Source organism: Capricornis sumatraensis, chromosome 1 (genome assembly GCF_032405125.1).
Source record: "Capricornis sumatraensis isolate serow.1 chromosome 1, serow.2, whole genome shotgun sequence".
Lineage (NCBI taxonomy): Eukaryota > Metazoa > Chordata > Mammalia > Artiodactyla > Bovidae > Capricornis > Capricornis sumatraensis.
The window spans coordinates 85,374,309-85,388,132 of record NC_091069.1 but is presented as its reverse complement, the minus strand read 5'-3'; the positions used below and the strand labels follow the sequence as shown (position 1 = coordinate 85,388,132).

Sequence of the window (13,824 nt, the reverse complement as noted above, 5' to 3'; positions counted from 1 at the left end):
ACTATTTGAAACTCTGAAGATAAAGGGCATAATTAATTAACTCAATAGCTTAAAACAGTATTTAAGAAGGAATCATGGATTCATTTGAAAATCAGATGAAAGATGCAATAATTAGTGTTACACACAATCTGGTTGAGGAGTGAGATGGGATCATGATCCACAAAAATTCACCTCAGAAAAATTAAAAATTAATCTCAGAAAGACTCAGAAGGTTTCAAAGAAATACAGTTATAGGCAAAGAATATATTCTATGGCTAAGCATCAAGGCCTGCAGCAAGAAAACAAAGCCTGCTCTACTGCACCGTTTCCACATCTATATCGAGTCCCTGTTGGCCTTACCATATTGTCCCAAATTTTTCCAGGGCCTCCACAAGGTCTGCTTCCACCACAGATTCACAGAGTCCTCGAACATGGACAACGGGTGAAACAGAAACTTTATGATGACTTCCACCAGCCTCCTAGCAAGATAAAATAATTTATAGTTAAAAGTCTAAATTGCATCTTTTAGTAAATCCAACACTGCATTAAAAAGCAAACACTTATATAAAAATCCCAAATCAAACTGCAATCACAAAAACTGAACAAAAAGTCCCAATTAATATAAGGGTATACACTCCATTTTTCCTGCAATATAGATTAATATCATCTTTTGACCTTGTTTAACTGATTTTCTAGTTCCACCATAATTTGAAGTTACTCTGTACACTTGACAACTTAAATTTATACAAGGTACCATCTTTGCTGAAGTACCAGTATGGATGTGAGAACCGGACCATAAAGAAGGCTGAGCGCCCAGGAATTGATGCTTTTGAGAGACTCTTGGGAGTTCCCTTGACTGCAAGGAGATCCAACCAGTCCATCCTAAAGGAAATGAACCCTGAATATTCATTGGAAGGACTGATGCTGAAGTTGAAGCATCAATACTTCGGCTACCTGATACAAAGAGCCTACACATAACAAAATACCCTGATGCTAGGAAAGATTGAAGGCAGGAGAAGGAGACAACAATGGATGAGATGGTTGGATGACATCACCGACTCAATGGACATGAGTTTGAGCAAGCTCCGGAAGATGGTAAAGGACAGGGAAGCCTGGTGGGCTTCAGTCCACGGAGCCGCAAACAGTTGGATACGACTCAGCAGCTGAACGACAACAACCATCTCCTGCTGAACAAGGAGTACTCAAAAATACAAGCCTTGGAAACTCCCTGTTGGTCCAATAGTTAGAACTGGGTGCTTTCACTGCCAGGGCCTGGTCAGGGAATTAAGATCCCACAAGCTGCACAGGCACAGCCAAAAACAAATAAAAAACACAAGCCTCTCTGGGCTTCTGTGAAATACTGTGTATCTTTGAGTATGCCCAGCAAGAAGCTTTAAAATATACAGTCTTATACTTTATTTTAAAAGGGACCATGTAGGAGAATTAGCTTGAAAATGAAAATAGCTCTCATTTACTTACTGAAGTCCTATAAATCAAAGATTTATATATACAAATAGCCACTGGGCACCACTCTTACATCACTTCAAAAATGAAGCAACGTAAGTGTCCATCAGCAGATGAATGGATAAAGAATATTATTCAGCCATAAAAATGAACTTTGGGGACTTCCCTGCCAATCCAGTGGTTAGGACTCAGTGATTCCACTGCAAGGGGTGCAGGTTGGATCCCTGGTCGGGGAACTAAGATTCCACATGCCCCAAGGCTCAGCAAAAAAAAAAATATCTTGCTATTTGAGACAACATGAATGGAGCTCAAGGGTATTATGTGGAATCTAAAAAAACAATACAAACCTACAAGCAAAACAAAAACAGACTCACAGTTACAGAGAACAAATGGATGTTGGGAGGGGAGGAATGTGAAATAGGTGAAGGGGCTTAAAAGGTACAAACCTCCAGGTATAAAATAAATAAGCCATGGGACATAAAATACAGCACAAAAAACATATTCAGTAATATTATAATAACTTTGTAAGGGGCTGATGGTTACTAGATTTATTATGGTGATCATTTCACAATGTATGCAAAGTCAATTCACTACGCGGTACACCTGAAGCTAACATAATGCTATACAAAAACTATCTTCCAATTAACAGTTTTTAAAATGAAAGGAATGAAACCCATGTGCAATTCATATCTATAACCAAAATATCTATTAAAGGAAAAGGTTTTTCTCCCACAAACGGCAAGAAAGGTTTTTCCTTCTAATCTACAAGAGCACGTTTTACCATTAAAACTTAAGAATCATTTTAAGAAAATTAAATCCCTTTATGGCTATTTTTAAAGACCTACCAACTTTGCTTTATTATAAAGGCTGTTAGAAAATATTGTAACAGTCTTGTGCCCAGCTAATTAAAAATGTCGGAATCTAAAGATCTAATTAAAGTATATAAGTAACCATGAGATCACTCTGACACTCTTGTCAAAATTGAGTCCTTTGAAAATATTAATTCAGTCCTTGGAATTTCATTTGAATTGCTTATGCTGAGTCTTTTCTAAGGTAAAACCAATATTCATTACATGCCACTAAGTCTGAAACGAATCATTTTAATTGCACCCTATGTATACCTACATTCTATTAGCAGACTAAAGAAATGAGACTGTTTCAGTGAAACTCAACAACCAAATGCTCTTAAATACTACTGGATGACAATAATTCAGGAAGAAAGTTCTAAATAATACCTAAAAATCTAATTTAAAGACAACACAAAATACAAATAACAAGTTTTACTCTAAAAATAATTAAACTACAAGAAATAAGATAGCTATCTCCTTTGATCCTTAGAAATGAGCTGGCAAAAGTGAAAGTGTAAAATAAAACTCTACTGGTCTGGGCTCTTCAAAAAGTATCAAAAATTAGTGGAAGGAAGACTTCAGATTGAAGAGTAAAGACAGACAACCAAATGCAATATGTGAGGTTTCATTTTATAAGATAAAAATTGCTATAAAAGTCATCTTAGGGAAAACTGAAGAAACTGAATTATAGACAGGATATTAAATAATAAAAGTACTGACCATCTGAAAAGTAAAAGCGGAACTTGCTCAGTCGTGTCCGACTCTCTGACCCCACGGACTATACAGTCCATGGAATTCTCCAGGCCAGAATACTGGAGTGGGTAGCCTTTCCATTCTCCACGGGATCATCCCAACCCAGGGATCAAACCCAGGTCTCCTGCATTGCAGGAGGATTCTTTACCAGCTGACCTCATGGGAAGCCCAAGAATACTGGAGTGGGTAGCCTATCCCTTCTCCAGCGGATTTTCCCAACCCAAAAATCAAACGGGGGTCTCCTGCATTGCAGAAGGAATCTTTACCAACTGAGCTATCAGGGAAGCCACTGACTGTCTAAGGTACCATTATGATGGTAATGGCTATATGAAAAGCATATCCTTATTCTTAGGAAAGCTGTGGTTTTTAAGGATAAACTATCATAAAATTCTCCAAGCCAGGCTTCAGCAATATGTGAACCATAAAATTCCAGATATTCAAGCTGGTTTTAGAAAAGGCAGAGGAACCAGAGATCAAATTGCCAACATCCGTTGGATCATGGAAAAAGCAAGCGAGTTCCAGAAAAACATCTATTTTTGCTTAATTGACTATGCCAAAGCCTCTGACTGTGTGGATCACAATAAACTGTGGAAAATTCTGAAAGAGATGGGAATACCAGACCACCTGACCTGCCTCTTGAGAAACCTGTATGCAGGTCAGGAAGCAACAGTTAGAACTGGACAGGGAACAACAGACTGGTTCCAAATAGGAAAAGGAGTACATCAAGGCTGTATATTGTCATCCTGCTTATTTAACTTATACGCAGAGTACATCATGAGAAATGCTGGGCTGGAGGAAGCACAAGCTGGAATCAAGACTGCCGGGAGAAATATCAATAACCTCAGATATGCAGATGATACCACCCTTATGGCAGAAAGTGAAGAGGAACTAAAAAGCCTCTTGTTGAAAGTGAAAGAGAGTGAAAAAGCTGGCTTAAAGCTGAACATTCAGAAAACGAAGATCACGGCATCCGGTCCCATCACTTCATGGGAAATAGATGGGGAAACAGTGGAAACAGTGGCTGACTTTATTTTTCTGGGCTCCAAAATCACTGCAGATGGTGATTGCAGCCATGAACTTAAAAGACGCTTACTCCTTGGAAACAAAGTTATGACCAACCTAGATATGCTATATTGAAAAGCAGAGACATTACTTTGTCAACAAAGGTCCGTCTAGTCAAGGCTATGGTTTTTCCTGTGGTCATGTATGGATGTGAGAGTTGGACTATAAAGAAAGCTGAGCACCAAAGAATTGATGCTTTTGAACTGTGATGTTGGAGAAGACTCTTGAGAGTCCCTTGGACTGCAAGGAGATTCAACCAGTCCATCCTAAAGGAGATCAGTCCTGGGTGTTCACTGGAAAGACTGATGTTGAAGCTGAAACTCCAATACTTTGGCCACCTGATGTGAAGAGCTGACTCATTGGAAAAGACCCTGATGCTGGGAAAGACTGAGGGCAAGAGGAGAAGGGGACGACAGAGGATAAGATGGTTGGATGGCATCACCGACTGAATGGACATGGGTTGGGGTGGACTCTGGGAGTTGGTGATGGACAGGGAGGCCTGGTGTGCTGCAGTTCATGGGGTCGCAAAGTCAGACAAGACTGAGCAACTGAACTGATCATGGTATCTGCGATTTACTTTCAAATAGTATAGGGGAAAAAAGTATGTATATAGAAATAAAATCTCAAAGGGTAAAATGTTAAAAACTACTGAATCTAGAGGAAGGACACTGTAATTAAACATTTTACACTTTTTTAAAAGTTGGGAAATTCTTATATTCCCAGGTGGCTCAGTGGTAAAGAATTCACCTGCTATTGCAGGAGACATGGGTTCGATCCCTAGGTGGGAAAGATCCCCTGGACAAAGAAATGGCAGCCCACTCCAATATTATTGCCTAGGAAATCCCACAGACAGAGGAGCCTGCTAGGCTCCAGTCCAAGGGGTTGCAAAAGAGTCGGACATGACTGAGTGACTGAACAACATTTAAGCCCTACAAAATAGTATGAAGAACAATATAAAAAATGTTCATTAACTCAACACCTACTTTAATAATACTGCCAAATCAGTTGAACACATCTCTTCTTCCTACCTCCCTTCCCAACAAAGATAACAAGTATCTGAAAAATAAACTCATAAAAAATGAGTATTTTTCAAACTGGTCTTCTTACAAAGAAATGACTATAGGACCACTTTTTAAATCTCTCAGAAGATCTGATTTTATATTTCCTAAGTGAAACAGAGAAACGCTGGACTGGAGGAAACACAAGCTGGAATCAAGATTGCCGGGAGAAATATCAATAACCTCAGATATGCAAATGACACCACCCTTATGGCAGAAAGTGAAGAGAACTAAAAAGCCTCTTGATGAAAGTGAAAGAGGAGAGTGAAAAAGTTGGCTTAAAGCTCAACACTCAGAAAACGAAGATCATGGCATCTGGTCCCATCACTTCATGGGAAATAGATGGGGAAACAGTGGAAACAGTGGCTGACTTTATTTTTGGGGGCTCCAAAATCACTGCAGATGGTGATTGCAGCCATGAAATTAAAAGATGCTTACTCCTTGGAAGAAAAGTTATGACCAACCTAGATAGCATATTGAAAAGCAGAGACATTACTTTGCCAACAAAGGTCCGTCTAGTTAAGGCTATGGTTTTTCCTGTGGTCATGTATGGATGTGAGAGTTGGACTGTGAAGAAGGCTGAGCGCCGAAGAATTGATGCTTTTGAACTGTGGTGTTGGAGAAGACTCTTGAGAGTCCCTTGGACTGCAAGGAGATTCAACCAGTCCATTCTGAAAGAGATCAACCCTGGGATTTCTTTGGAAGGAATGATGCTAAAGCTGAAACTCCAGTACTTTGGCCACCTCATGTGAAGAGCTGACTCATTGGAAAAGACTCCGATGCTGGGAGGGATTGGTGGCAGGAGGAGAAGGGGACGACAGAGAATGAGTTGGCTGGATGGCATCACTGACTCGATGGACATGAATCTGAATGAACTCTAGGAGTTGGTGATAGACAGGGAGGCCTGGCGTGCTGTGATTCACGGGGTCACAAAGAGTCGGACACGACTGAGCGACTGAACTGAACTGAACTGAAGTTAAACAGATCAAAATTTTAGTCATTCTTTAAAATATGAATGATGTTAAATGCAATCAGTATGATACTTAGAGGCAGATATGATAATCATCTCTAAGATATCTGATATGATCATATGATCATATCATATCATATGATCTCAGATATGATCATATCTGAGATATCTCACCTCAAGGCTGAGAACATATCCCATAACCCCTATATATGTCCCTTACTCCCACTCAATGACTCTGCCTTTCATGAGTTTACCTACCTTGACATTTCTCTAAATTAGTACCCTTTTCTTGAACTTAAAATTTTCTCATCCTTTCTGTTATTTAAAAAAGAAAAAAAAAAAAAACCTAGGGTTGTTTCCAAAAGTAAAACTGATGTATTAAAGATATCTTTTCAAACTATATTTTCACTATACCCCTCATTTCCCCCCCAAATACTAACATTTTTCTTAAATCAATACTTTATACTATATACTGGTGATTAGAAATCTGAAATCATCTTCAGACCTTCTTTTGCTACCCTAAAAATACTTCCTTTAAGCATCATACTATGCATCTGAATCTTAAATTGCTAAGTCAGTACTGTTTACTCCATCCACATATTAATATTTTAACTATGTCTTCTAAAGCTTAAAGAGTTTCTCATACAGAAGCTCATGCTGTCCACTTCAAATGTTTAGTTATCTAGGCTCTCTCCTGGTCTATTTATATCTACTATTTATCAGACTAGAAACAATATTCTGAATAAGAACCCAGCAAATGGAGGCATGCCTTCAATTTACATGTGGTTGCTTTCTTTTTTAATCACTCAACCCCTTCTTTAGGTAAACTCTGTGAACTATAATGGAGGCATTTTTTGGTCCTCACGGCAAGCTACAGACCAGTTACAAACACCCTGCCCCTCTCCAAAGGCTACCTCAAAGAACAACTCCAATAATATCAACCTTGAGTGCTAATTTTGACTATTGCTGATTGAAAACCAGGCTCGACTAAAGAGAAAGGAAGCTCTATAGAGTACAAATGAAGCTTCCACAATGAGAGAAATGAGAAGGGTCCATTAACATTTCTCGATACAGTGAAACTGTCAACTCATAAAGGCAATGCTCAATGTCTTCAGGCTTTTTTTGCTTTCCCAACATTTCCATGCATAACATACATGCAACACCAAACAACATTCTCTGTCCTCCTATATAGGATTAAAAATGAACAACCTCAAATTGAGTAATTCATCCTCCAAAACCAAATGTGCACAGAACCACTGCAACTGATGATTATAAGCCTCTCCTTAAACACCCTCAATGACAGGGAAAAACCTTGTGGGACTATTACATTTTTAGAAAGTTCTTCCTAATCTGCATCTAAATCTGTCTCCCTGTAGCTTCCTATACAAAATGGCCTGTGAAGTCAGACCAGTGTTTGAATCTTTGGACATTTATAGGCTTTGTGATCTTACACTACTTCTGAACCTTAGTTTCACTTGTGAAAAAATAAGAAAACGAAATCCTCTTCACTTAAAATTACAATAAATAAAAAGGACAGGTACAAAATGCTGAGCACGGTGCTAGATGCAGTTACTGAACAAAAGCTCAATAAATATTAATCATTGCCACCTCATCCTTATCTTCATGTCCCTCTTTTACATAACCTTTCTATTTGAAATGATTTCTGAAATCATACTGAAGTTTACTTTCAGGCTAAATATCACCCAGATTCTTGTCATTCCTCTTATGATTATGATCGTGAGTACCTTCTCTATTCTGGTAATTGTTTTCTGGATACATTAGAATTTATCAAAGTAGTACCAAGAAATGAGTGCAGATGTCTAGATATTTAAGATTATTCCCCCCCTTTACTCTGGATACTTCACATAGGTGAAGGACCAACTAGTTTCAAGGGACAGATGCAAGTATTTTTTTTTAACTTACGTTATGCTTAGAGTTAACTAGTACATGGTCTTCAAGTCAAACAATCACATCGCTTGGTCTTTTCTTTCCTTACAATAAAGCAGATCCCAAATACAGGAAGTCTTTTAATTTTCCTATTCAAAGTTTTAAGGTACATTTGATCATATAACAAAGATTAAAAATCAAGAGTCATATGATTCAAATAACTTTTTAAAAAATTATCTATCTTTTTGCTCATATGGTAGAAATCCTATGGTTTTGTCTACCCAAAACTCTCTCTTTCTCCTTTTGGTTAAACACAAAAACAAGCAAATAAAAACACCCCAGTCCCACATTACTCCACTGGTATTCTCACTCACACAGTCGTAACTTCCCAACTTTAGAAGTAGTCCAGTGACTCGTCAGGAGTAGAGAGATATTTTTTAAAAAATGGCTTATCAGAGGGGATAGTTACAGACATTGAAGGACAGGCAGTGTTCTCTTTATTTGCTAGCGAAAACAATGTAGGCCTAATTTTATCATTACATAGAGGAAATAGGGGCTTCCCTGGTGGCTCAGAGGGTAAAGTGTCTGCCTGCAAAGGGAGACCTGGGTTTGATTCCCGGGTCGGGAAGATCCCCTAGAGAAGGAAATGGCAACCCACTCCAGTACACTTGCCTGGAAAATGCCACTGATGGAGGAGCCCTGGTAGGCTATAGTCTATGGGATCGCAGAGTCACAGAGCTGAAACATGGAAAGACACAGAATCAAGTCCCTATGACTTCATCTAAATCCCTAGATCACAAAATGCCTAAAACTATGCCACAATTTGGCATTCATAGTTATATGGACCAATGAACTCCCTATACCCCTTTTTGTTTTGTTTAAGCTCACCTTGAGTTGGTGCTGTGGCTGCAACTGCAAGCTTTGAAAGTTGTATTCAATTTCACACAGGGAAAATAAAGTGCTAAATGATGCAGAATCATACATTTTTTAATATGGAATTTTTTAAACTATTATATCCCCAAGAACAGTGCCTAGCACATGATAGGGCTCAAGTATTATTTTTTTAATGAGCTAAGAGATCACAGTGATCATCATCTGGTTGGATTTCTAATCCAACCATCTCATGTGATAGGTAGCAAGTTGAGTTCCAAAGAGATTAAGTCACAAAGCATGCTGGTAGCAGAGCCAAGACACCTGCTTTGGTTGGGCTTACAGCTCTCTTAACAACACTTTTCACTTTTATGTACTAACACGAAAAAACAGTCACTTGTTAAAACCAAAAGGCAGTAAAACCTACCAACTTTTTTTTTTGGCTCTGCTACCTGACACATGGGATTTTAGTTCCCTGACCAAGGATTGAACCCCAGCTCCCTACAGTGGAAGCACAAGCCACTGGACCGCCAGGGAAGTCCCAGAACCTACTACTTTTCATTTACTTCCCAAAACTAAACCTAAAATTCTCACTGTACTGCAGCAGCTTAGCTAAATAAGACACAGGACATTACTGCTACAGAAGCCTCGAGGCTCTGGCACTTACCTCTGAGGTACACATCCGTGAACTTTTTTATTCTCCAGAGTGTAATTACTATGCTCACTGTCACAGTCTAACCTCTTCCTGTGGGAGCTAACAAAGTGACTTCATCCCATCTCCCATTCTATATTCATCCCAATAAGCCATCACAGCATCATCACTGTAATTCAGATCATTAAAGCTTAAGATAATAGTGTGTCTAAAATTCAAATGAGATTCTTTATGTAAGGCAGACAGAATATTCTGTTTGGAAATCCTGGATCCTTATTTTTATCTTGGCATTTTGCCATCTTACAGGTCTATTTATTAAAGTTGAGAAACTTTAACTTTCACCTCATCACCAATCACTTTTAACAATTTTTGATTTGTCTTTTTAGTCACTAGCAGAATAGAGTAAAAGAAAAACTTAAAAGTCTCTAAAGTGAATTAGTACTCCATAAATTTTTGATACCAATCTTTATAAAAGCAGAATTATTTCTAAGTAACCTCCCAATTCTTCAATTGGTTTTGTCAAGTGAAGAGCTAACATTCTGAAATCTAGCTGCTTTCTGAAAAGTTTTTTGGGGGGCTCCCAAATCACTAGAGATGGTGACTGCAGCCATGAAATTAACTATTTTTCTTGGAAGAAGAGTTACGACCAACCTAGACAGCTTAAAAAGCAGAGACATTACTTTGCCAACAAGGGTCCGTCTAGTCAAAGCTATGGTTTTTCCAGCAGTCATGTATGGATGTGAGAGTTGGACTATAAAGAAAGCTGAGCGCCAAAGAATTGATGCTTTTGAATTGTGGTGTTGGAGAAGACTCTTGAGAGTCCCCTGGACTGCAAAGGGATCCAATCAGTCCATCCTAAAGGAGATCAGTCCTGAATATTCATTGGAAGGGCTGACGCTAAAGCTGAAACTCCAATACTTTGGCCACCAGATGCAAAGAACTGACTCATTTGAAAAGACCCTGATGCTGGGAAAGACTGAGGGTAGATGGTTGGATGGCATCACCGGCTCAATGGACATGAGCTTGAGTAAACTCCAGGGGTTGGTGATGGACAGGGAGGCCTGGCGTGCTGCAGTTCATGGGGTCGCAAAGAGTTGGACCTGACTGAGCAACTGAACTGAACTGAAGCAGATAAAGATATTCACTATTAATATGATCTTGAAGGTCATACCTGCTAAATTTAAGAACACAATTTATTCTACAAGGATAAAGTAACTGTATAATATACAGCATGAACCTCCATAAGCTTTATTCAAAATGTAGCCCAAAGAATGCAAAACACTCTGGGAGTTTTCGCTCTTCAGAGCAACAAAAGACACAAATTTGAAGTGTCTTAATTTCCCATATCCAAACTACAAACTTATTTCTCTTTACACCTTAAAAACATCATTTACAGTGATTAATTCATCTTTAAATCAGGAGCATTTGTACAAACTTGTTCTTAAATACATCCTCATAAAACCTAGTTATTATTAAAGAATCAAGAAAACCCATGAAAAGCCAAACAACGTAAATCTCTGAAGTCTTACTGCACACTTTTACAATCTTCCAGCTAGTGTTGAAGAGGTTACCCATCATCGTACCTAATCTGAATTTATCTAAACAGTTTGATCACGAAGTCTTCTGGGGCTAGGCTGAGGTGGAGTCAAACCCTTCTCAGTTAGATGAATTACCCTATTTCTGAATGATGATGCACTAGACAATAAATTTCTATTCAGGGCATTCCTGTCCTAGTAAAGTTTTATTATGTAAAGGTTTCCACAACTGCAATGATTTCAAAATAGTTTCCAAAATTACATGAAGAAAAATGTTTAAAAACAGGAAAAATAATCCTTCATTAGATTCAACAGTGCAGTATTGGCTCTACTATTAAATAAAAGCAATTCACGCTCTCCTAAGGAAAAAAAAGCAGATAAAATCTGAATTTATAACTCAATCTACATACATTAGTTCCTGCCTGCATTAGATCAACGACTGAATTACAACTTCAGGTATGGAAAGCACGAAGTTCAACTTTCACATTTTACAAAGAGAACTAGGAATAGTAGTTAACTGACTTTACCTAGGTCACACATTGTATACTAGCTAAGATTTCTGACTCCCCAAGCCCTGCCCAGAGCTACTTCCACTACTAAATACAACTCACTTTGAATGTATTAATTATACATTATTTTCTTCCCAACATCTAAAATAATAGTATTGGCTTAATATTTAATGTTTTCAAAAACAATTTTTCGTAAACTGGTTAAAGTATCTTGAAGACTCTCAATGGAAGACATTTCACGCCGCCGCACAAAAACTCAACCAAGCCTTTTGGCAAAAGAAATATGCTGATTCAATGCATCTAAATATCAGTTATAATATTCCAACATTTCTGTTTTCAGTTTCCATGATGGAGTTGATTTTGAACTGAAACTTCCTAAGAAGAAATGCACTTTTATTCACACTCTGAATATTCCAAATAGCTAGGTACATAAGTTGAAAGCAGTATCTAGCCATACTAAAATTATTTAGAGGAAGACAAAGTTCCTTTTTTAAATGTCTTGCAACATTATCCTCTTTGTAAACTCTACATTCTACTGACCAGAATTTTTCACGTTAAAATGCAAACAAGAGCTGAAAGACTTCTGACTTCCAATTTGCCTCTAATAAAAGGTGAAAAACATTTTAATCTGATATTAGAACATATGTGCACAATTTCGAAAATTTCAGGTATAGTTTTTTTTAATCAGTTAGAATGTGTTACAAGTTTAAAGAACACCTAAGTCATAAGGACAGCTTACGTGCCACCAAAAATGGCAAAAAAAACTTTTGCTTTGCTTCGCGTCCTTAAAGTTTCCATTCAACTGAAGTTGAGTTACCACTTGCTCCGGATGAAACGATTTTCACATTCCTTCTGCCTCTATTTAATAAGCTTTTTGATGCGAAAAACAAGAATCTCGGAACGTGTGTCTGATGCAGTTCTGACTTCAGTTTTATGGAACAAATTGGGAACAAACTTCCCAGGAAAAACTGAGATTTAAGATTCCTTTTACTTTAAAGTAGCGTTATGCGAACACCTGCCAACACATTTTATATTTAATCGAAGAGCCGAAAACTGTACTGAGCAATAACCATGAAACTGGGGAGCAAAGCATGCGCGCCAGGCCTAGCAGGAATAAAAAAATTTTAATTAAACCTTGAGGGGAACTGGGTTGTGAGCCCCACAGCGTGATTTGTCACTGAGCCGAGGCTCTCCTCAGCATCTAGGCTTAGAGATCCCTGGGCGGAACCGACGCCACCATCCTGCGATCTAGACCAGCGCGCGGATGCTGCAGGCTGGGGGCTAGGGGCTGAAGGGAACCGGTTGTCCGACGCCCGTCAACCGCCTGAGGAGTTAAACTAACAAAGGGCTACTCGCGCATCAGAGCCCCCCAGAGCGGAAGCAACGCCTCGCGCCGCCCCCCGCTCGCGACCCTCCCTAAGTTCAGGGCCGGCAGTGGACTCGCAAGCGGGGCCTGCGGCCAGGCCGGGGCCGGACTCGCGTTCGGGGTGCTGGAAACAGGTAGGACGAAGGATAAAAGCCCGAAAGAGAAGAGTCGGCGCTTCCCGACCCGGTCAGCGCCGCAAAACGGGAAAACGAGGAGGGCGAGAGGCCCCGAGGCCGAGTCCCAGCCGCGGAGCCCTGCTTCCTAGGGAGCCGCCAGACTCAGCTGACGGGGCGCCACGCTTTGTTACCGGCTGTGAGAAGCTCCGGCCGCCGCCGCCGCCATCGCCCCCGCCCCGGGACGTCGCTTCCCGGCGGTTTTCGCCTTCCTCGGCCGAGTAATCGATCTCCCCCTCCTCGGTCTTGAGGCGCTTGGCCTGGCTCTCGTAATCCCGGTCCTCCTCGTACGTCTCCCTGGGGGAGGATGAGGAGGAGGACATGGCGGCGGCCAGAGGGACCGGCCGGCAGGCCGGTGGGGGTGGCGGCGGGGCGCGGGCCTCGGACGCCGCCGGCCAGTACCCGTCACCGGCAGCGCCTCTCCAGCAAAGATCTGCGCGGACGAATCGTCCGCGGGGGCCCCGCGCCCAGGAGCCGGGTGGCTGCGGAGGGCTGGCGGGATGAGGAGGCGCCCCGGGAAAAGGCTCCGGAGCAGCCGCTCCCCTTTATCACGGGGCCGACATCCAGCCTCTCCCTCCTCCTGCGTCTCCGCTCCCAGCCCGGAGGAGCGAATCTAAGGATGGGGACGCGACCGTGGCTTCCGGTCTTCCCTCCTCCCCTAATCCTCTCCTCGCCGCCCAGGCCGAGCCTCCGCCCCC

At 40.5% G+C, this 13,824-nt stretch overlaps 1 protein-coding gene across 1 annotated transcript in view; it reads right to left on the bottom strand.

The window, feature by feature from the left end:
- The window catches only part of HNRNPLL (heterogeneous nuclear ribonucleoprotein L like), a 38,444-nt gene extending 24,995 nt beyond the window's left edge, over positions 1-13,449 (bottom strand). The window contains exons 1-2 of the mRNA XM_068969853.1: positions 13,261-13,449; positions 340-458 (exon numbers count right to left, since the gene is read on the bottom strand). Of these exons, the coding sequence (XP_068825954.1) occupies positions 340-458; positions 13,261-13,449 (308 nt within the window). The remainder of the gene's footprint in view (positions 1-339; positions 459-13,260) is intronic.
- Positions 13,450-13,824: the final 375 nt, after the last annotated feature.